The 24,243-nt window shown below is 35.8% G+C and overlaps 1 protein-coding gene across 6 annotated transcripts in view; it reads left to right on the top strand.

Annotated features, from left to right (window-relative positions):
- The window catches only part of mgl (low-density lipoprotein receptor-related protein megalin), a 164,896-nt gene that overhangs the window by 115,325 nt on the left and 25,328 nt on the right, over positions 1-24,243 (top strand). For all 6 annotated transcript variants that reach the window (XM_070287816.1, XM_070287815.1, XM_070287814.1 and 3 more), the window contains exons 3-4: positions 22,669-22,821; positions 23,703-23,834. In XM_070287816.1, the coding sequence (XP_070143917.1) occupies positions 22,669-22,821; positions 23,703-23,834 (285 nt within the window). The remainder of the gene's footprint in view (positions 1-22,668; positions 22,822-23,702; positions 23,835-24,243) is intronic.

Here is a 24,243-nt window from a genome sequence, read left to right as displayed (position 1 = left end):
CGAGCTGCGTTAATTACAAAATGAACTGACAAACTGACAAAAGGAGCATTCATCATATTTCAACGCCACGCCCACATTCTGCCCCTTTCTTTTTTTTTGACACATTTCACGGCCCATTTAACACGCGCCCAAAATTTAATTTACAACTGTCAGTGGGTTAAGGCGAAGGGGTCAAGGGTCACCAGGGGGCTGAGGTGGGCTGTAATTGACCAACTGCTGCCAGCTGGCCACGATTGACATTTATTTGCATTTAATTTATCTGTCATTTTAAATTAACTGCACAATTCGGTTGGCTCGTCCGCTCCCGCTCGCTCTCTCGCATCTGTCTTGTTTAATTTTGATTTGCAACACATTAACCATCCTGCCTGGGAGCCCCTTAACCCCTTAACCCCTGGTTGCCTGACTGCCTTCCTGCCTGACTCTCTCTCTCTCTCTCTCTCTCTCTCTCTCTCTCTGCCTTAACCTCGTTGTGCCGGCAATTCCATTCAATTGTACGTGCCCGGGACAGGACAAGGCCCAATCTAGGCTGTCACTCAAAGGCAGCTCCACGCTCCTGGCTGCCCGTGGATACCGCCTTTGGTTAGGTTCAGGACACTGCAGGCTGGCAAAGCACTGTGCGAAATTTTAAGTAAAAAGTTTAGGAAATTTAAAGGAAATTCAGGTTTATAAAATATTAAAAGAAAAAGGATTTTTTGTAATTATTTTCTATACAAAAAAAAAGGTTTTTTTGTGAAATTAAATCTTAAACTAAATCAGTTTTACCAAAATATCTTTAATAAAAATCCTTAATTAATTTATAATAAAAAGGAAAGAAATTAAAGTTTTACAAATTATTTAAAACTGAATGAAATGAATTTTAAATATTACTGGATTTAACTTAAGGCTTTTATTTAGATAAATAAAAAGTCACAACCGCTTTCAAATTATTTTGATTGAGAAAATAATGAATACCTTAGCATTTAAATATAATTTTTGGTATTTTGTGCTTATAAATTATTTAAATTTAAATTTTCAATTACTCAATTTCACTTACTTTAGATTTTTTTTATACTTTTTTTAAGAAAGAGGAGGAACAAGCTTTTATTAAGAGCATTATGATATCACAACCGCTTGAAAATGATTTTGAGAATGAAAATTAGCAACTCTTTAGCATTTTTATATTCACTTTTTTATGCACAGCTTGTTAATATATATATAAATATTTTTTTAATTATTGAATTTCACTATAGGTTTTAAATTAGATTTTAATTATAATAATAATTTATATATTATTATATCCTACAATATTTTCAAGTTCAATATTTCTTGTCAAGGCAAAACTTTAATATTTAAAATACACCCCTTTTTTTTGTACAGTGCAGTCGGGGCATGTTTAATAAAGTCAAACAGACACACTTCAGGCCACACGTTGCACGTGCAACGTTCTGCCGTCTCTTTCGCTTTCTCTGTGTGTGATGGCGAGACAAAGTAAACTTTGGCGCGCAGACACGCGTAATTAAATGCAACAACAGAGCCGAGGTGGCAACACCTACTCCCAGGCCTCTCCTTCTATGTGTGTGTGTGTGTGTGTGTGTGTGTGACAATTTGCAACAAATCGTTGCAACATGCTGAATGCAGCCAACCAAGCAAGCGGACCACGCCCACAACTGTTGACGGGGCAGAGGCGCAAGTTCAGGGAAGGAGGCCTGTAAAGGGGGGCCTGGTGACCCCCAGAAGAGTGGGCAGCCACACACACACACATACACTTCCCACACCCACGACAGACACACATATGCCTCTAATGCGCTTTTGTCGTGCATTGTTAACATGAGGCGAAAAGAGAGCAGATAGGTCCACCCTAGAGAAGGTGGAGTGATGGAGTGATGATGTCCAAAAGGGGCAGGGGCAGGGGCAGGCCTCATCATCATCATCATCATCATCATCATGGCCATCATTGCTGTCAACACGTTGACAAAACTCAGCAGGAGACAGGTAAAGTGGAATAGGAACTGCCACCCCGCCTCCATATACTATGTGTGTACGTTTTCCCTCCTGGACACCCTCCTGGTCCTGTGCCTTCGCCTGGTCACAGATGTGCTGCCACATTGACAAAGTTGTTGCCAGTTGCCAGGAGATTGAGTTGCGAAAAGTAGGAAGAGCGGGCAACAAATCGACATGGGAAAGCAGCTGCTTTGCATGCATTTTCCTTGGCTTCTGGAAGAGCCTTCCCCCCGAGGACCCCACTTCTCTCTCCCTAATTTTTCTCCCGGCTGTCCTCCTTGTTCATCTTCTTGGCTGCAAAATGTGTTGCTTCCGTCAATTTGCAAACCTTATCTGAGGCTCTCGTGCAGAAGCCAGCACCTTGAGCAAATGCACTGCGGAAATTCCAATTTTGTTTTGTTTTTTAAAACATTTTTTAACTGGCTCAATAATAGATTCTTTAAAATCTTCAAGAATAATCTTGTAAAAATATATATTGGTTAAAATATATATAAAATACTTTGCTAGTTTGAATTTCTCTCAGTGCACACACACACATACACCGACTTGGGAGCCTGATCCTTTTGGCTGTCGCATTCGTGTCGAGGTTTTGTACAATTTCATGTTTAATTTCCATAATTTATTTATGTGTCCTTCGGTGTATAGAATTGTGTGTGGTGTGTGTGTGTGTGTGCGGGTGTGTAAACTAGTGTCCTTGTGTGTGGACAAGTGGGCTTAATGCCCAATCACAACTACCATCATTGCAGCCGCAAATAGATGATGAGTAATGATGATGGCATAAAATCGATATGCTAATATCGATAAATTAATTTATTACCTATCTAAATTAATCGATATTTACTGGGATGAATCCTAATTATATACACATCCTTATAACACGCTTTTTGGACTCCATACTTGGTGATTTCAAGAGCCAAAATGTATCAATTTCTCTGATCAAGCAATTATATCGATGACTTTTCGATATCTCGTTGATAGTAATGGCATTTTCCGATATATTTTATTAGTTTTTTGTCTAATCTCTTGTTTCCTGCCTATTTGCTTGCATCTCTAATGCTTAGTCACTCCGTCTAAGTACGCACACAAATAAATGCTGGCTTCCATCTAGGATCTGTCTCTGTGACCAGGCAAGAGTGTGTGCTTCTGTGGGTTCCTGTGTGTGTGTGCGTGTGTAATTGGCACTCACGTAGCCATTGATTGGCAAGATTTGCTGAAAGCTCCTGAAAACCCAGAACCCCAGAGCCAAATTGAACCAAAAACCAAAGTTGGACAACCATTTATGTGGGTGGATGTCTCTCTGATGGTATGTGTATATGGTGTGCCCTGGGTGTGTATTATTTACGATTGCGTGTGGATGTGCATCTTTGGCTGGCAAATTAGTCGAATGAGTATTCCATTTGCAAAAAGAAAATCAAAGCAGGTATATGCACTTACCTTCATATCGTCAGGTGGAATGTTTGCACAAGGTAAACCCAAAGTCTGGAATGGTATTACCAGCAAATATTTACTTATGGGGTGGCAGCCATTTGTTTGTGTTGTGCTTAATTTTTAAGAGTTGCAAACTGAATTGCTAGCATTTAAAATAAACTTAAAAATAATAGCTTTTGAAGGGTATTGTTGTCTACAAATCTTCTCGTTAAGCAAATTAAATGTAAACCATTTATTTAAATAATATAAAAAACATACACAGCAAGTATATAAATAGTTTTAAATTTAAACCCAGGCAACATGGCGTATAAGTTATATTTCATGAACGAAAGCATTGCTCATACGACACGTTGTTCAAAATAATTAACATATTGTGATCTTCGTCAAAGTAAAAGCTAGAGAAATCTTTAATTAAATACAATTTCCCATAAATTATGTGTTTTGGTATATTTTTTTTATTCAAATCAACAGTCTCAGATTTTCAAGTTCCGTTTAAATTAGAATTTTTTTTGTATATATTTTCCGAAACCACCTTTCCTGCTCCTCCCATCTTTACCTTTTGTTGCCAGTTTTCCTTTCATTTCGTTTCGTTTTTCGTGTCTTTCGGTTGAATTTGCATGCATAAATATTTCAAAAGCGCGGCTCCAATCTCGGCCAGCGTCAGTGGAAAACAAAGCGTTTGCACTTGGACTCCTTACAACAATTGCACAGGTGTGTGTGTGATGCCAGGACCTCTAATATGGCATTTTCGTGGAAGGCTGAGTGCGAAATAGCGGGGCACGCTTCAAAAATGCCCGCAAATACGGTTGGGGCACAAATGAAATGAAAGCTCTGGCCAAAATGAAAATTTCACAGCACGCACACACTCAAACATGGGCTTTTGTTTAGTTTAGCTTAGCTTTGTTTTGTTTTGTACAAATTTTCAATTATTTTTTTGCTAGGGAAACAACGAAATCTAGACCTCGACCAAAGAATACCTGGTCTGTTGAAGAAACTTGGCTTTCTGGGTTAAAGAATGAGTTTAAATATTTCAAAAATATATTTTATATATTTCAAATATAAAGTTGCCCCTATCTACCCTTTGGCCTAAGGTGCACAGGGTATCAAAACTAGAGAGAAAAAAAATAAAAATGGTTGGGGAGACACCGGAACCGGATGGGGGCAAAAATAACATGCACTTACAGTCACGGCACTAACTGTTAATTGGCTTTCGGGCTCTAAGGGAAGGAGGAGAAGGAGAAGGCGTTTACCGTCAAGGTAGAGGCGAGTGGGCGTGACCCGAGTCACACGAACAACGGGATTATATGGAGTTTTCCCGCGAAAGCACAGTAATCCAAAAGCAGGGCAATTTTTCCAGCCATCAATCAAATCAAGGCTTTATTTTAATCATAAGGCTTGCAGCGCCTTAAACAATATTTCTTCTTTTGCTTAATATTTTCAAGCTTAAAGCACTTTATGGTGACAATTTATGGTTTTTTTTGTTTGGTTTTTTAACTTAAGAATTAGGCAAAGCAATTTAGAAGCATTTAAAATCACTATCGCTCAGTTTTAACTGCAAGAAATCTTCCTTTTAGGTAACTTTTCCAATTTTTCTTAATTTATTAAACTTCATTTTATATTTTATAGTTTTTTTTTTACATTTTAGAAAATCTATAATTATTTGAACTCATTTTTAAACATTTTTCCACTCCCTTCCGCGTTCTTCCTGCCATTCTAATCGCTTTAGTTGTCCCCATTTTCTCTCCTCGTTCTTTCAACCTTTAACACTAAGCCCTTCGGTATGGGGTGGTGGACTATACAGGGGGGGGCGTGTCTCATAAATACCGCCCTAAATGCGCTCACATCCGGTCCTCGACAAACTCGGAAAAGCTCGGGGTACCCGTTTTTCCTACTGGGGAAAAAGCGCGGCACCTGAAAGGCCGACGCTATCGCTCGATCCGGAGAGTTGGGTGTCAGAAATGTGTTATTTCCAACACTATTTAATAGCGCAACAACAACAATAGCAATAACAATAACAACAACAATAGCTGCAATGGCAGCGAAAGCAATTTCGTGTCCCCTTGCCTGTATTTTCCACCACTTTTCTCCTCCTCTCTCTTATTTCCATGCAAAGAAAATTGAATTCAATTTTTCCCCTTGCTGTTGTTGTTAATGTTGTTGTTGTTGTTGTTGTGATTGTTGTTGTTAATGTTGTTGTTCTTGTTTTCCTGCTTAATGCGTTCGTTTGCTATTAACTTTCCACCATATCCCCCTTTTTGGTGTTTTTGGCATGTGACATCATCAAAAAAGAAAAACAAAAATTAAAATAAAACAAGATTTTTAAAAAAGTAAAAACATAAATAATAGGAATATTAACATAACAAGTCGTAGCAACTGTAAAATATTCTTGACTTAACTTTAATATGTTTGTTTACAAGCCATAAAATAATTAAATTAAGGTAAAACTAGACAAACTACTTGAATTTTATTAGAGTTTTAATAATAAAGTACTTTTTAATTAAATTTATGACAAGATCCAAACACTAATTTAAGAAAATTATTACTCGGATTTATTATTTCAAATTTATAAAACTTTTTTTTTCAATCAGAATCGAATTATTATTATGATGTATTGCTAAATTATTAACATTTAAGTCCCTATAAATAAATTAAAAGAAATAATACTTTAAACAAAATTGTAGTGCAGAAAAAGCAATCAAATAACAATATATTTCTTGCCAACTTCCCATTTATGAACTCTAAAATTTCCTTTAATTACAAAAATATAATTTTGTGAGACATCTAAAATGATGTTTACTCTTTAAAATGGTAAAAAAAAATATTATGTAGGTCTAAAGCTAATTTTAGTTCTTATTTAATCTTTTAAATTTTTAAATTTATATATTTTTTTAACTAAAATAATATTCCACATACCCCTAAACATCCATTGAAATGTAAGAGTGTAAAACAAGAAACTCATTTGCCGTCGCTCACTTCCTTTTCCACTTCACACGAAAAGCGAAGAACACAGACTGAAAGTTTTGCTTGTTCCCCCTCTCTTTCGTTCTTTTTCTCTCTTTTTACCTCTCCTCCTTTCCCTTTCCCCTTCCCCTTGCCCTTCTCAAGCCCTTTCCCCCTGCAGAAGCAACAATCGCGACTTTCATTGCATTTTGTGTCAAGGATCTCTTTGCTCCATTTTAGTTTTTTTCCCTCGTTTTTGTCTTTAGTTTTCCACTCGCTTTTCACTCGCCAAGCTGTTGTTATTGTTTTTAAAGTAAAAATCGTATTTTAAATGAATCAATTTTATATATTTTATAGTTATTTATGGTCTTGCAATAAGAATGAATACTTTGACGAGGAATTCAGAAATTCATAGTAATACCCTTCGAATTGCTGTCATTTTTATTGTTTATCTTTTTTGATCGGTGTGACCATAGTCGTGTTACCCAAATAATCCATGAAACATAACACATATAGTTGTCTCTTTCAAGGTCCTAAAGAAGTAGCTGAATTATGAAAACTGCATTAGAGTATCATAAGACCATCACAAGCTTGCTTTGTGTTGCTTTTATTTGTATTCTTTTGGAATTTTCCTGCCTTTCCAACTTGCATTCTGGGCTAATTTGTGAACTTTTCTTGCCTTACAAGTGGCTTTCCTTTTTGAAGAAAAATATGCACGTGAAGCTCAGTTCCAATTAAGTGTAATCTGATTTTCTTATTTTGTATTTTGCATTGCCATTACGCATAATAAGAAAGTAGGTGGAGCTTCACCTACGAGCCCTTGTTGATGCCTTAACCCTCTTACCATTATTATTACTATTATTATTGTTATTGTTATTGTTATTGTTATTGTTGTGCCAGAACGCAGGATTGTTGTTGTTTTTAGCTTTGGTTTTGTTGCTGTTTCTTGTTGCTGTTATGTCCATCATAAATATGCATAAAAATGTCGACTGCACTTTGCATTTTGCAGCTCCACAAATGGAACTTAACTTTTATTGCACTCCCTTAACCCCCTAATGCCCTGCTGCTGGTGCTAGCGCCCTTCCCTGATGTTTCCATTTAGTTTTGCTCATGTGCTCAGATAGAATCGTTGCCATATTATGATGTTATGCATAGAAATGCAGTCAAAGAGGTTTTTCGGTGGGAGGTAGGTGGTAGGTGGGAGAGTGCAGGAAAATATGAGGGAAAGTAAGGGAGAGGGAAAATGCGGAAAACGGAGCCGCCGCGAGCATTGCATGACAAACGGAGCGACATATGAAAAGTAGCTGCTAGTCAGTAAACTTGGCAAAACAAGGGAAAGGCGCACAGGTACGGGCTCAGGTAAACGCAGGTAACCGCTCTACCCCCGCCACGATTTGCATGCAAAGGAACTGCATAAGTTTGCAATTTACTCGAAAGTTTATGAACTGCCGCCTGGGGGGGGGCAGAAACGTTCCTTACCGCTCCATTTGCCTTTTGCTATACACTTATAGATAACGATATACGAAAATTCCAAAAAATGATATTCCTATATGCTTATGCTCGCCATTTTCCATTGCCTTTTGCATTTCCTTTGTTTATTTGCATATTTATTCATTTTGTTTATGGCAAGTTGAAGGGGAAAGGAAAACTTTAATATCGCAATGCAAATGATTATAGGAAATGATGAATTTATACCATTTGCCTTAAATAATTATGGCCCTTTGACACTCTAATGGAGTTTTCATTAATCAGTAACTTTATTAGGACTTTTTAGCTTTTAGCAGCTTTTAATATTTAAAAACACAACATCAATTTATTTATTTACCTTGAATAAAACTTAGAAAATACTATAGAGGTTTTTATCGAGAATAATTAATTAAAAATGTATTTTAGAATTAAAAATAAATAAAAAACTGAAGAATTATGTTACACAACTTTCATAATAAACAGATTTATTTCAAATAGTTTTTAAAAATATTTTAAACAATCTTTTTAACTAAATAAACCAATTTCATTGTTTGTTTTTTTCTCATTTTTAAATTCTCCAGCTCAAGAAAATTGTAATATTTCAATTAATATTTTTAGCTGCCTGTCTCCGGCATTCAAATAATTCAATTCCATTCGAGTCCGAGTCCGAGTCCCCTTTCAATTTTCTTTTAATTTTCGTTTTCGTTTTCATGTTCATTCTTGTTTCGTTTTGTGACATTTTACAAATGGCCGCAAGATGGAGGAACTATTTGTGTTAGTGTTTGTGTGCGTAAAACTAAAAGCGCAATTTAAGTGGAATTTTGTTATTATTTGCAGCTTTTGTTTGGCCTTTTTTCTTTCTCTCTCTCTCTCTCACGCCAGTTATCCTTACAGGACTACCAGGCCATTGTCACAGGAAAATTTCTTAAATGTTTTGAATATTTTATGATGGCAAAATCTCCAGCAACAATGGCCATAACCGAAAACAATGGCCAAGAACAAGAAACAAACTGTAAATCCCTTCTCCCTTTTACGGTGTGTCTTAGTGTGTGTGTGTGTGTTTGGGCATCAACAAAATATTCGTAGGAATAATTTTCTTTTAATTAAGGCATTCTTTTTCCTTTTGTTACATTTCCATTTTATTTTATTTCATTTGATTTCGTTTCCATTTCATTTTCATTTACATTTTCCCTCCCCCTCCTCCCACTTTCATTTCCATTTATTTAAATCGCCTGCAATTGACATTCGGCCAAAAAGTTGCCATAAGGTCTTACGTCTCAAAGTGAGCGAATTCCATTTGCATATTAAGAGTGCTGGATTATCACAACGATTTCAAAAGGGAATTATGGTCCCAAACTCAAGACTGTGTGGGGTGGGAAAAGATACCTTTTAATGTATTATTTAATTAAGTCGCTCAATCATTTCACTCTCAGTGATTTCCTTATAAGAAAACAATCTCTTGGTTGAGTTAAACCACTAATTTGCTTGTCATTTTCCTTATCTATTTACAGGTAATTGCTTAATTCATTCCTATAAGGGGACTTTCCTTAAAGTGACTTTTTTGGTAAGAACTTTCGATGACTGATCGAGGGCCATTCCGAGCGGCAGAAGTGAAAAATAACGCCACGGTGCGGCAAAGTGGCGCATTTAATATTTCCGCGCCACTAAGCCAAGTTACTGCCACCCACACGGCACACACACACACACACACACCACCATCACACATGAATTTAAGGGGTGTGCCACTTCATTTGCCCCGCCCTTAAGTTCTGCCTCCCCCCTTTGAATGGCCTGCATTCCGCAGGTACAACATGGCGTCTACGCTATGTTAGGGAATGTGCTGTGGAAAAGTTGAAAAAATTAAGTTTAAGAAAATATGAATAATTAATATTATAAATATTAATTTAGAAATTAATTCATTCATAATTTTAATAATAAATTCATAATTTTTATCCAATTCCAGGGTATTTCCCCAACACTTCCATTTCCTATGCCTGGCAGTATCACTGCCATTTCTCTTTGTTTTCTGTGGTTTTCCTTCTTTAACATTTCTTCATTTGGTTTTACACTAGCAAAAAAGTTTTTCTTAGACTTTTATTATTTAAATATTTAATTTAAAATTTTTTTATTAAAATGAAATTAATAAATTTCCTGCTTAAAGCTGCCTAAAAATAGTTCAAAATTTCGATTTTTCAGAGGAAACATTTTTGTTGACATTTTTTCAAAATTTGATAAGGAGTTACACCATTAAAATAATCAAAAATTGACAAAAAATTTTAAGTTATTATGGAATTTAATGAATTTTTCGCTTTTTTAATGGATTTTTTAACTTTAGATTTACCAAAAATTTGAATTTTTTTTTTTAATTTTATAAATGCGCTTTCCAAACTGAAATAAATTCATTCATTTTGATAATATGTTTTTTAAACTTACAAAATTTCTAAATTTAAAAAATACGCATATTTTAGGTCTTTTAAAATTTCAAAAACTTTTTCATTGTGACTGTTAACCACTTTATTTCTTTTTTTAAGTCACAGTTTTCTAGTAATTGTTGTGATTTTAATATTTCTCTACTTTAAGGCTTATTACAATTATCTACCATATTTTTTGCGAGTGTAACCATTCCGGTTCGTGGCTCGCATTGTTGCTACGGTTGCTGGTTCTTTGACGGGCACAAAGGGTGCATTGTGGGGCATTTTGCGGGCGAATGCATTCAAAATTTGGCCGTGTGCTGCTGACCCTAAATCACTGGCCACGGCTGTGCGGCCAGCGACACTTGCAGTTGACCGCCAGTCGCCCCCTTCCATGCCCATATACCCTCTGGCTCCCTTAACCCTTTTGTGGCCCTGCTGCAGTCATCGATTATTAACAGAGGACAGCAAGGGGTTGAGGGGAAATGGAAAATGGTGAAAGCGTAGAGATTGGCTGAGGGCGTCAAACTCGAAGCTGGTTAAAAGTGGCGATGCAGAAAGGGGTTAACACACATTCCACATTGGGCTGCGATTGACCAATGACCACCGAGGGGCTTTCCAGCGGCACCAAGGCTCCGATTTTCCACCGATTTTCCCCCGCTTTTCCCAAGCCCTTTAAACTTTAAAGTTTTTCCCAGTTGCCAGCTTTGTTGGCCCCCGTTTTTGGCCATCAATTGCTGGCAATTAAAACCCGAATTGCATTTTCCAATAATGCTGGCATGCAACGCGAGTCTGCCGCTCGCTGCTACTCTTAACCCTACCATTGTGCCCCGCTGATTACCCTTAACCCTGCCCAGCCCCCTCTCCGTTTATTGTTGTTGTTTTCGGGGCACACACACACACACAAAACGCCGGCAAAATTGTTTGGCATCGCTTTGGCCTAATGCTAATTTCGCGCCGTCTGCCACCATAAACAACATCAGGCCTGGTCACACCAACAGGCGGCCCTGCCCTTTGACCCCTTCACCAGTTAGCTTCGTTCCTCTCCCCCTCCCCCTCACCCTTAACCCCCTCAGCTGCCCTTTTTTGCCACCCGGCCTGCCCGTACTCTGGAGTGCGCGTGATTTCATTTTGAACGCGCTTCAAATTCAAATTAATGCCGCACAAATGTTGCAGGGAAGCGAAAAGAAAAGAGGAAAATACAAGGGGAAATTGAGAGGGAAAAATACAAAACAAGCTGCTAGATAAATAAATAAAATATATATAATTTAATATTATGGAACCAACTTAAAACTAACTGCTAAATAACTAATTAACTTGTAAGGGATTAACAATTTGAGTTGTGTTCTTTGATTGTTAGAAGTCTTGTCTAGATCGTTTTTTATTTATTTTTGTATATTAAGGATATTACAAAAATGATCTTGATTAACTTAATTTAAAAAATAGATTAAATATGTGAGATTATATATTATATCTTGATTATTTATATATATTAACAGCTAAAATAATTGAAAAGATATTTTAATTACCATGAACTACCTAAAGCTCGCTTTGAAAATAATTTATTGTATTCCCCATTATTTAATTTCCTTTTATTAAATATTATTAATTTTATTCTTCCTTAATTTTAATAGCATTTTATTAAATTCTCCTTGAGAACTGAATTTTCCCACTTTTTTAACCGCCCCTTCATTTTACTACCCTTTATTTAATTTCCCTTTATTTCATTTGTATTTTATTTTAATTCCCCTTTATTAAATTCCATGCATATTATTTCCCTTTATTTAATTCCCATTTGTATTAGTTTCCTTAATTTTATTATTTCCTAATTTTAATTGAATTTAATGAAATTCTCTTTAATTGAATTCCTTCAATTCTTTTATTACCCTTCATTTTATTACCCTTTATTTAATTTCCCTTTATTCAATTTGTATTTAAATTCCGCTTCATTTGATTCCCTTAATTTAATATCCCTTCTTTTTATTTCCCTTTATTTAATTACCCTTATTTTAGTTGACTTTAATTTTATTCTGTCTTAATTTGAATTCCCCTTAATTAAATTCCTTTTAACATAATAATTCCCCTCTCCAGGCCACCAAATCCTTCAATTTAGCAGCACTTCTCCTTCTGCTCTCCATTCTCCCTCACTTTCAAGGTCATTAGGCCTTATCCCCCGTCAAGATCAGAGCATCTCAGGCTTATGAACACCACTTAAAGTCGCCTTACAAGCTTCCTTGGAGCGCAGAATTCTCCTGCATTTTGTATGCCAGTGATTGCATTCAGCTGCTGCTCCGTACGAATCGAGTCAATGCCATTGTCCTTTGGGCCCGGCACAAAGGGATTTCGCCAAGCAACAAGGCAACAACAATGGTGTGGGCTAGTGGGGGGAGGTGTGAAAATGCTGGCTAAGGGGGTAAGAAAGCCATAATAAAGCCGCACACAACAACAGCAACAACGCGAACCGAAAGAAAAGCAAAGCAAGCCGTGCAAAAATCCCTTTGTGTTGGCTTTAAAGTCGAGAGCCGCGGGGACATCACAGCATTAAAGGCATAGCAACAAAGGAAAAGTAATGGAAAACCATTTTCTTTAAATTGTAAACTTGCCCCTTTAAATGTGAAAATTTGCACAACTTAAGTATTTCTTCAAATACAAAGCGGAAAGGAATTATATGAGAAGTTCTTCAGTTTTTTTTTTTTTTTTTGTAAATATTAAGTATACGCAGTGTAGCGCCAATTGCCGAATTTCTTTAATGCTAAAATTATTTGAAATATACTAATATATATTGAGAAATTATAAGGAAAATTCGTGAAAATATATAAAATATTATTTAAGCTTGTTTTTATATTTATATTTTATTTTATTTTTATACGTATACGTAATTTTTTAGAATTGTAGTCCTTTATTTTTACACTTTGCTTCTGTTTTCTATGATTTTCTTGAGTTGTCCTTATAGCTTTCTGAATTTTTTTTTATTTGTATTATTATTTTTATATATTTTATTCTTATTTTATTTAAAAAAAAACACACACCTATCTCTCTGTTTCACTTTAAAGTTGCGGCAAAACTTTTTCATTTTTTCCTATTGCAAAAAAATCTCAGCAGCAAAATTGTCTTTGATTTTTGTCCTTTTTTTTCTCTCTCTCTCTCTCTCTGTCCCTTTCTTTCACTTCTGTTTTTGGAAAACGTGCCCAGCAGTAGGCAGAAAGGAGGCAGGGGGAGGACGAGTGGTGGAGCAGAATGGCGCGCACATTTTGGCAGGCATTAATTTCTCCCGTGTGTCACATAACGGGAATTCCCCGTCTTCTATTCTTTTTATTTCTTCTTCTTCTTTTTTGCGGCCCCTCTTTGTCGCTATTTTTTCCCTTGGCTCTTTTATTTTTTGTATTTGCTCCCAGATCTGGCCAAAATAAAATAAAGAAAGACCTTAAAAAAATATACATAAAATCTAGCGTATATTTTTGTTATATTTTATTATATTCATATTTTATATTTATATTTAAATTTCTTTATATATATTTCTTTTTTATTTATATGATTTATTCAGAAAATTTGTCTTTATTTGGTATTAACTAATATTTAAGCTAATGTAAATCTGGTAAAAAAGTGTTGAATGACAAAAATCAAGTAAATATTTATTTATTTTTTTATTTTGTTGTTAATATTTATACCTTAACATGATGGAATAAATCTCTTATATTTTCATATATATGTATTTAAAGAGGAAAACTTGAAAGGCTATAAATTAGCCACATTGTCCTCACTGTTTTTTGATGTTGATGTCTGGGTTTTTGCTGTTATTTGGGTTTGTTTTCTTTTTCAGCTTGGTTTGAACTGTTTGTTATTGTTGTTCCTGCAGAGGAAAGCTAATGTTTGCCACTATGTTCCTTCTATTTTTCCTCAATAGTTTTTTGTTTTTCTTGCCGGCAAAACGTGTTTATGGAGTCACTTTTCTCAGTTTCCCAATTTGGCTGCAATGGCACGTACATTTCAGTGAGCCCAGTTTTTTCTGTTTTCTGTTTCTTTTCTCCTCTTTGATCTTATTTTTCCTATTTGTTTTTAACCTCATCGGTTTTTAGTTTGATAAACAAATTAGGCATTTTTAAAAGCATTGATATGCTGCTTACTAACTGAATCCTTTTCCTTATAAGTATTAATTTTTAAAAAATATTTTTAGTAATTTTTATAGGTCATAATTCAGAAATATTTGTACTTAATCATAGACTAAGCTACAGAATAGCTGTTTCAAGGCTTATATTTTGATCTGAAAATGTTTAATATGTTTTAAAAGCTCTTGATATATTTTAGCTCTTTTATAACTCTTTTTTTTTAAGCCCTTGTAAATGGCTTTTGAAGTTGGTTAATGTTCGAATTAATTATGACCGGCTTTTAAAGTTGCGCCCGTGTCGCTATACGCTGGGATTATTATTATTAATATGTGAAACTCTGGCTACGGTTCTTGGTCTCCTGCAAAGCGGATCCAGCCTGAGCGTCCTTTGAAGTACTTTTCGCGCTTGTTTTACCCATTGAATGTGCGTAAGGTCATCAAATATAAATTGTGGGTGTCTGCGTCTTCCTGTCCCAGTGTGTGTGTGTGTGTGTGGTAGTGTGGGTGGTAGTGTGGGTGTATGACCTGCAGTGGAAAGCTCAAAGTGCGAGGGTTGCTCTTGACATTGTTTCTACTACCTCAATTCAACAACAACTCAACAATAACCCAACAACAATTCAACAATTTCTTTTCTTTTTAAGTATAAATTCTTGATTGTGAATATCAAGTAAACCCCGAGAAATTCGTTTTGAGGTCCTTATACTTTCTCTTAAGTTAAAAATATCTAGAAACTCTATTGTCGCCCCCGTCTGTCTGTTCGCTGTTTACTTGGCCTCGTCGCTTCGGTGGTCCACACATCACTGGGATCCCCGAGAGCCGGGGATCCAGGGAGACGGGGGACACAGGAATCCGCAGGATCCATCCATTGGCTTGCTGCCGCGGTCGCATTAACCCTTCACAGCCGTCGCGGGTCGACGACGACGTCGCCCACGTCAGCGCTAAAAATAATAGGCCGCCTGTGTGCATACAAATGAGTCCCAGGACGGGCTGCACTGAGAGAAATAAGACTAAGATTCCACAGGGAAAGACTAAGGATTAAAACCTTATATAGTTTATATTGAGAAGATGAATTTTTAACTTGACAAAACGTACTTGAAACCATTTACCTAATTTACCATCTACCTAATTTACAGAAACTTTTCTACTATAAATACAGAAATATATATAACGAAATCTTTAGTTCGGTGCACTTTTTCCCAGTGTACGCCAGCTTGGAGTTTTGGATTGGAGGTTGGCTTCGAGCATGCAATTATGCCAGCCTCCCTGGCCTCCCCATCACTCCTCGGGACGTCGACGGAACCAGCGCCCCTAACCGCCACCTCCACAGTCCCCTCTTTTATGGCCATGGTCTGGCGCCTGTGTGCCGAGTTTTTTTCCTTTGCTTTTTTTATTGCAACTATTTGCATGACAGCGTATAATAATTTACTCGTTAAAAAAAGAGAATCGCACTTTGGTGGCATAATTAACGGCATCTCTGCTGAAATGTTCCAACCTTTCTTTTTATTTATTTCGTTTTTTGTTTTTTGTTTTTTGTATTTTCTTTGGCCAAGTTCCATTCGGTTGTTGGCCTTTTTTTGGGGTCCCGTTGTCTGTTTGTTCAACCTCTCTCTTCCCTTTGACCCTTTGTATGCAACATTTATTTGCCTATTTTTATTTGTATTTATTTAATTTCTTTTGCTCCTTGGCCTTTGTTTGCCGTTTTCAGCCGCCAGGTTATGCCGCATAAATATTTAATTTATTTCCATTTATGTGCCCCAAACACAAATAAATAATTATTATGCCACTGGGCTTACTTGAACGTTTTTCCCCCATCGCTTTCATTGCAAATGCATCGTGTTTGTGTTATGGTGTTTCGATTTGGTGTACCATTTTTTATTATATTTTTTTCATGGCATTTTTGAAATTTATCACATTTAATACTGTAAAATTTGTCATGTGATTTAGTGTCGCGAATTTATTTATAAGTTAATGCCGGAATATGCATTTTATGGCGCATTTCGCAGCGCAATTAATTATTTATTTAATATTATAAATTAATCACGAACTGCCACGGCGCGCCTCCCTCGCGTCCGTCCGTCAGCTGCCGCCTTGAATCACGTACGAGATCGCGCAGGCTGGTCACGAGGGGGTTAAGCGGGCTGCGGTCATCGATATATTGCTATTTTCTGGGGCTAATCGGGTGTGTGTGTGTATACCTTGCGATGGCACGATTTCCATTTGGAATTGGTATAGCTTTCGTTTACAAATCATTAATTACCAAAGCGTTTAACGATATTTGAGTTTATTTGAAAAAAAAACAATCGATAAGTTATTGCTTTTTAATAGATTTTTCTAATATAACATTTTTAGAACGTTGAACTTAATTGAAATTGATTCATTACTCAAAGGTGCATAGTCAGGCGATAAATATCGGATGATTTCGATCACATAATATCCATTTATTCGATATTTATCGCATATAGGAGAAAGTGCCACCTCTGGGAATGTAACACCCACTGGAAAAAAAACCACCCACCCAAAGAATTTTAATGCCCTGAATGGGAAATCAAAGGCAAACATTGTAAACTGAGACGTGCCTCGATGCGAATGCCCGCAACAATTTGCCGGACATTATGACGCGGCTTCATCGTTTTCGCATTACTTTTGCCGTTTTCCATTTTCCGGCTGAATGTTGCGGGTCTTTTGAGTTTTCTTTTCCAGGCTCCCTTCCTACGGCATATCAGCTAAGGGTAACATCTTAAGAAAAAGTGTTTAACCTTTCCGATCATTAAAATAAATGAAGTCTAGGGATGGTAAAAATATCGATACAGCGATACGTATCGGGAAGGTGGATATATAAATGGCTATTTTATGAGCAATGAGTCTGTAATCTGTTCAAAAAACAATACTAAATACGGAATAAACAAATTTAGTTAAATTTATCGATTAATTTTTCGATAACATTGAATGCTATATATTTTAAATTTAAATTATGGTTCTAGGCTTTCCTTTTATATTTTATTTTATACTTACAGCTCTTAACTTTTGGCATATAGCCTCATTTCCAAGTCGATCATATAATTTTATAGTCCCAAAACTATAGTTGTAAAATATTTATGATATTACATTCGTATGTATCAATTTCTAGTGTCAACATTTCCCTTGGTTGTTAAATATTTAAGGGTATTGAATATTCCGCTTTGGTTTTTATGCACTAACCATTATTTTATTCCCTTTGGCTACGTTTCTTTTTCGGTCTCGCTTCCTTTATGACTGCCAAATGCACTCTCCACATGACCAAACTGCCTTGAACCACCCACCCACACACAAAAACCCACCCACCATTGCCATTATTCAAAAACGAAAAAATAAAAAAAAAATATACATATATATACTATGTATCAGAGAGAGAGAGAGAGAAACGTTTGGAGTTTGAAAAGCTGTTGCCAGTTATTGTCTCGCCCTGAAATGTATGCTATATATGGAGATGGATACACTGGGTGCCTGTGTCCCATAAAGAACCCCCTAGATTCCGCCGCTCCCTCTCCTCCTCTCTCGTTTTTTGGCCATCAATAAATAATAAATTGCCTATAAAAACTGATAAATTCATTGATGAATCTTCGCTGGAGTTGGGCTCCCGTTCCCAGTACCCGATCCGGGTCCCCCTTCCCTTCTCCTCTTGTGCCTCTGTTTCTGGTTATGTGGCTCCCATAACGCGTTTGTCTGACTGCCATATTTGCGGGCACGCCCCCTTAATCCTGTAATCCGCCCACGCCTAGCCTCCCCCTCAGTCCGATTTACCCCTCTTTAAGTGAGTAATGGAAATTCATGGTAATAAATGTATGGAAAAGCAGTCAGAGACAAGGAAAACGGGAAGAGGAGAGCTGAAATGCGGGTTGCATTTTTTTTTTGTTTTTTTTTTTATTTTATTTTTTTAAGCCATTTACCCCGCTTGGCCTTCTCCTCCATAGTTTTGAGCCACTACAGGCATGGTCATGGGGCATGGATGCACTGGAAAAAAATAGTCATGTTTCGAAATATTATAGATTAATGTGATTAGTGATGGATCAAGGCATTTTTTCAATTAAAAAACAAAGTATATGTATGTTTTTATGGGAAAATATTTATTTTAGTTAACGAATTAACTGCAAATATATATATATAATAACTTTTAATGATTTCTTATTTACTTAATAATGTAAATTGAATCTAAAGACATTTTTAAAGACATTTTTAATATTGTTTAAAAGCTATTTCCCATGGGTTTTAGCTTATTTTGTATTACATTTTGAAATATACTTTAAATAGTATTTAAAAAATAATTAAAAAAGGATTTAAAAGCTACTTTATTTGGATTTTTAAACCTCTTTCAAAGTCAAAGCTATATTTTTTTCCTATATAAACTAAATGCAATCCTTATTTTTTCCCTGCACAACTTCAGTGACTTTGTGCGGGTAAATAGTCAGCCATCTATTCATGGCTTACTTAGAACTGGAATAGTTATTTCCATTTTGATTTGGCCCAAATCATTCCCTCGCCAAGCTTTATAGTTTTTCTTTTTCCGCAAAATCCAAACATTGATTTATGCTTGTCTCTGGGATAGAAGAGGGAAACGGCTTGAACTTGGTTCTAAGCCTTATGTTTGGGGCTAAGCTGAGGATAGAAGAGAGCCAAAAGTGTTGGCCAAGTTAGCAAAACCTGGCCAAAGGGAAGCCGCAAAAGAACAATACAGTTGATGCTATATAAATTTAGGATTGTGTTCACCTGTTCGAACTTAAGAAGATTACAAATCGGTTTCAAAAGCCTTAAAAGCTGTGATTAAGGTTATTGGTTTAGCCTTAACTTGTGAGAGAAACTTATAGTTTCTTTTAGTTTTAAATAATATTATTTCAAAATAACCGTAAAATACCTAAATTGGTTTGTACTAGGCTTGAAAATCCTTTGATTTCTGTTTATTTTCCCCTGGAAAATTCCACAGACTCATTGGTTTCCCTTGAGGCCATCTATCTATTTCATCAATTCATCTATTTTTGATTTACCAAAGAAAAATCTCAGACAAACATTATTTCCTGTTGGCCAAAACCAAACCCATTGTTTGTGTATTTTCGCCGCCCATTTTTTTTTTTTTTTTGTTTTGCTTTGGTAAATGTAATTTTAAGTGACGTCGCCAAAGTTGAGACGTGACAAAATTACAAAATATTTTGTAAGCTCTTAAAACCGTTGACGGTGGCAAAAAAAGGAGGTGGCACAGCAGCAGGACATGGCCATAACATGGCCCATAACAATAAAAACAAATAGAAGCAACGGCAACATAATACTTAATAACGTGCATTTTGATGTTGTCGCGGTTGAAGGGGGCCGAGGAATTTCCCCGAATCGAAGGAGGGAAAACAGAAAACAGAAAACGGGAAAGGAACTCCGGGGACACCGCCATTATCTCCCTTTTTCGGGGACAAAAACTTTTGTGCGGGCCAGGCCCATCAAAGGCGGCAGTTCGCCTCTTTTTTTTCGGTGACTTGGACACCAAAACGAAATAGTTTCGCCGGCAGCCAAAAACTATTTCAAGTTTCGGCCTTGCCCCGCTCTCCCCAAAAAAGTGGCAAACAAACGAAGTAGGAAAAGGCAACAACAGTAACGGCCAAAAGTTTGCCAAACTTGTCCTTGGACAGTGGTGACAATGCCCCAATATTGCGGCATAAAATCATTTATAATTAAGATTTAAATATACAAAGCTTAGATGAAGAAGAAGAAAGATTTATAAATATTTTAAAATTATTAAAAACCTGTTTGATGTACTAAAAGCATTTTTTAAAAATATTTAAAAAAATGTAAAACCTTTCTTAAATATTACAAATATTTTTATAAAATTTAAAAGACAATTACAATTGTGGTAAAATGTTAAAAACATCTTTTTAATTAAAAATAAAATATTTGTAGTATTAACAACTTTTTAAAATATTGAAAACATATTTTGAAATATTTTAAGACAGTTTTCTAATACAAAAAACCATGTTGAAAATATTTTAAAAATTTAGAATATAAATTATTTTCAACTTAACTTTTATCTTAAGATTTTTTTTTGTAATTAAAACAATGTATAGATAAAACTCTTAACCAAATTAGTGTAATATTTACAAAAACAAAAAATTATTTTTTAAAAAATAAAAATTATTTTTTAATTTTTTTAATATTAAAACCTTATTTTCTATTTACAAAAACAAGTCATAAAAACCGATAAAAATTAAAGAAGAAAATAAATAAATTAATTTTTTTCTTATTAATTTTAAGAAATAGTTTAAAATCCAGAAAGCAAAACAACATAAATAAACTCACCTAATCACTGTTCAAGCCAACACTTTTCCTAATTATTATTATTATTTGTGCAGGATAATGCAATGAAAGCTCTCCACACACACACATATATACATACATATGTACATACCTAGTACACTAAGTAGGGGGATTCCCCCGAAATGTGAATTATTCGCTGTGTCGTCGTGTATTTCATTTTTCGTATGACGACTGCTCGGAATTCAATTGCACAGCGACAAGGTGGCAGTGGCAACGGGAAAAGCGGGAAATGGGGTGGGGAAAATGTGCTGGGATCAGGGACTGTCGACTGCGGTTTTCCTCTTATTATGCCGCAGAAGCGGCAAAAATAATTTCGGTGTGAATTGCCAAACGGAGAATGCACTCCACTAATTAGATGCATAATTAGACATGAAGTTGTGCGGGCTTTGAAGGGGATTTTCCCCCCAAACTGAAGTGGAGGTGCTATTAAACCTGTATGCCGCAGATTAATTGAAAGTGTTTGCCAAGAAAGTGGAAATCCAAGACAGTTGGAGGAGTAGGAATTCTATAATTTTAGGTCTAAGCCAAGAGGGAACTCAAAAACGAAAAAGTGCTGCATATATTTATATACATATAGTTAAATATTCTTATATATATTTATATTTTATAATATTTATATATTTTTAGCTTCTTTGCTCTTAACAGAATGAAAAAATCCCTGCTAGAAATATTTAAAAAATCGAATTATCAAAGCTTCTTTATATTCTTTCCCTTCCGATTTCTATGTTTGTTCCAGTTTAAAACCAAATAAATAAATAAAATAGTTAAAAGTTTTTGCTTTTAGCCAATTTAGTTGCTTCTTTCTTCCATTCGCTTGGCTAATTCAATTCCATTTCTTGGCTTTTCTTTGTGCCAATTCCGTTAACTTCTTCTCGAATTTGGCCTAATTGAAGTTCGGCTTCAACTTGCATCGAAGATGCGTCAGCTGAAGTTGCAGTGGCAGCAGGTGCAGTCGGTCGTCCCTCTCCCTCGTGCTCTCTTTCTATATTTTGTAGCCTTTCTTCCGGCATTTCTCTTGGCACTTCTTCTCACCTTTCTCCTGCTTTCTCTCCCTTTCTCTCTCTCTCTCCTGGCCGCAGAAAGTTGGGCACGTGCGGAGTGCACGTAGCCGGAAACAAATGACATTGTCAGCGCCCTGGACCCAAAAAACTGAACAGACGACCGACCCCTTGTCGCCTTTTCCGCACATTTCCTTCACATTGCTTTCACATTGCTCCTCCTTCCCACCCGCTTTCACATTTCCCGGCCAGTTTTCCCAGCCATTTTTGGCTGCTGGTCTTGTCGAGAAGAAATCCCAGCTAAGCATTTCCGGTCGCGTTCTAGCTTGCCTGCTCCTTTTTCCTTGGCCTCTGCTGTTGCAGCTTTTCCTGCAATGCACACAACACATGGGTGTGTGTGTGTGTGTGTGCTGTGTGTATGTGTGTGTGACAAGGCCATTAGCCGCGACGGCTTTGGCAGCCACAAAAGTTGAGACGCATCCTTGCAGCTGCCATTTTATGACAGTCTTTTGTTGTCTGCAGCAAGGCCTGCCTTGGCCCTTTGTCTGCCCCTTTCTCTACATTTTTACACTTGAAAATGAGCTTATTTTTTATAGGAAATGTATTTAATATTTTATAAATTTTATTATATGTTTATTAATTGTTTTATAACCAAGAAATACTTGAATATGTTGCTCCATGAAGTAAGTTCTTAGTTTTAAAATATTTTCTTAGCTTTCCTTTTACTCTTAATTATTTTTAAATATTTCTTAGAGAACAAAAAAAAGTTAAAAAATATATATAATGAAAATATCTTTAATTTATTTAATTAACAAGAGTTTTTCCAAAGTGCCTCCGGCAGCTGTCACTTGGCTGTTTTGGCTTATTATCCAAGTTTCGGGTCCGAGCTGCGCTTAAATCAAATGACAAAACGGCAGCCGGCTGCCAATTAGTTTTCTTTCTTTTTTTTCTGGTAAATTAAGCTGTGAACTGCCACTGATTTTCCACCGAATTTTCCTCTATTCCCCAGGTGGCAGCTTGGGCAGCACGAGCGGCAGCGGCATCAACACCGAGTGTCCAACGGACTCGTTTCGCTGCAACAACGGCAAGTGCATCTCGCACCACTGGGTCTGCAATTACCAGAAGGACTGCGACGACGGCGAGGATGAGATGCAGTCATGTCGTAAGTATCCCCGGGAAGCATTAAGCGGACAAGCCGCGAAAACCACACAAAAACTCGGCTATAATTAAAATGTGAAATAAAGGAATATATTCGGGCGGTAATTAAGTGAAGTGAAGAAAACCAAGAAAATATTCAAGTGTTCAGTGGGTGAAAGGATGCTTAAATCGATTTTCACTTCACTTGATATTAATTTAATTAAATGGGTGATTATTGCATTGCCGATTATCGCCGAAATGTGTAATAAAAAAGTGCTTAAAATCGTTCAAAAGAACGAAAGAAAAGAAACGGAAAAATGCAAATAAATTGAATTGAAAAATAATTTATCGATTATACTTTGATAATTTCGATAATAACGTTATATAGTTTAAAATGTATGTTTTCTATATTTTTTGGATTTATTATATTGATGTTTTCCTCTTAATATAAACAGAAATTATCGATTATACTTTGATAATTTCGATAATTACGTTATAAGCAATATTTTTCAATATTTTAAATTTTGATATATCAATGTTTTAAATACTTTTGAATAGCTTTATACGTTTCCGATATTTTTTGATTTATTATATTGATGTTTTCCCTTTTAATTTAAACAGTGTTATTGGGGATTTTTTTAAGTTCCATTATAATTTGATAATTTCGATAATAATATATTTTCCATATTTAAAATTTCGATAAATCAATGTTTAAAATATTGTTATTTTATTATTTTTTTTTTAATATTTATTTTTTAATTCTATTATTTTTGTTATTTAAATGTATTGTAAAATTAATTAAGATACAAATAGCACAACGAAAACTGCGCTTTCAATTCAAATTTGTTCTTCTTGCTAAATCTGGACTTGAGAATTATAAACATCATTTTCTATATCCTCCTGCAGCCCCACCGGAATGCGAGACACCTCAGCTGAATTGCGGGCAGTATGTGTTCAACAAGACGTACTGCATCCCTCCGCATTATCGCTGCGATATGATCGACGACTGTGAGGATAAATCGGACGAGGCGCAGTGCAGTGAGTACTACTATATGTATACACTATAAGCAAATAGACATCTTTCCCTGTATATACAACATACTATAATGCCGCGTACAAACGAATTGAATCTCAAGGATCCCTTGTGTGGGAAGCGTGCCTTTTCTCACTTTCAATGTAAATTTGTTGACTCGACAAATATTGGCTGGGTCGTCCTGAAAGTCCTTTTCCCTTGCTCTCTCGAATGTCTGAAGGGGGAGCAACAATTTGCTTAGCAAAATGTTTACATTTTATTATGCCAATTTTATGTATGCAAATTCCAACAAATTCACATGAACCGAGGGAGGCGACCGCAGCTCTTGTTTTCTTGTTTTCCCAACTATATTACACAAAGGTGCCCCCGAAACAGTACATAAATATTTATTCTTCACCCCGAAACTTACTACAT

This window comes from Drosophila kikkawai, chromosome X (assembly GCF_030179895.1).
Source record: "Drosophila kikkawai strain 14028-0561.14 chromosome X, DkikHiC1v2, whole genome shotgun sequence".
Taxonomy (NCBI): Eukaryota; Metazoa; Arthropoda; class Insecta; order Diptera; family Drosophilidae; genus Drosophila; species Drosophila kikkawai.
This window is presented reverse-complemented; position numbering and strand designations above follow the sequence as displayed.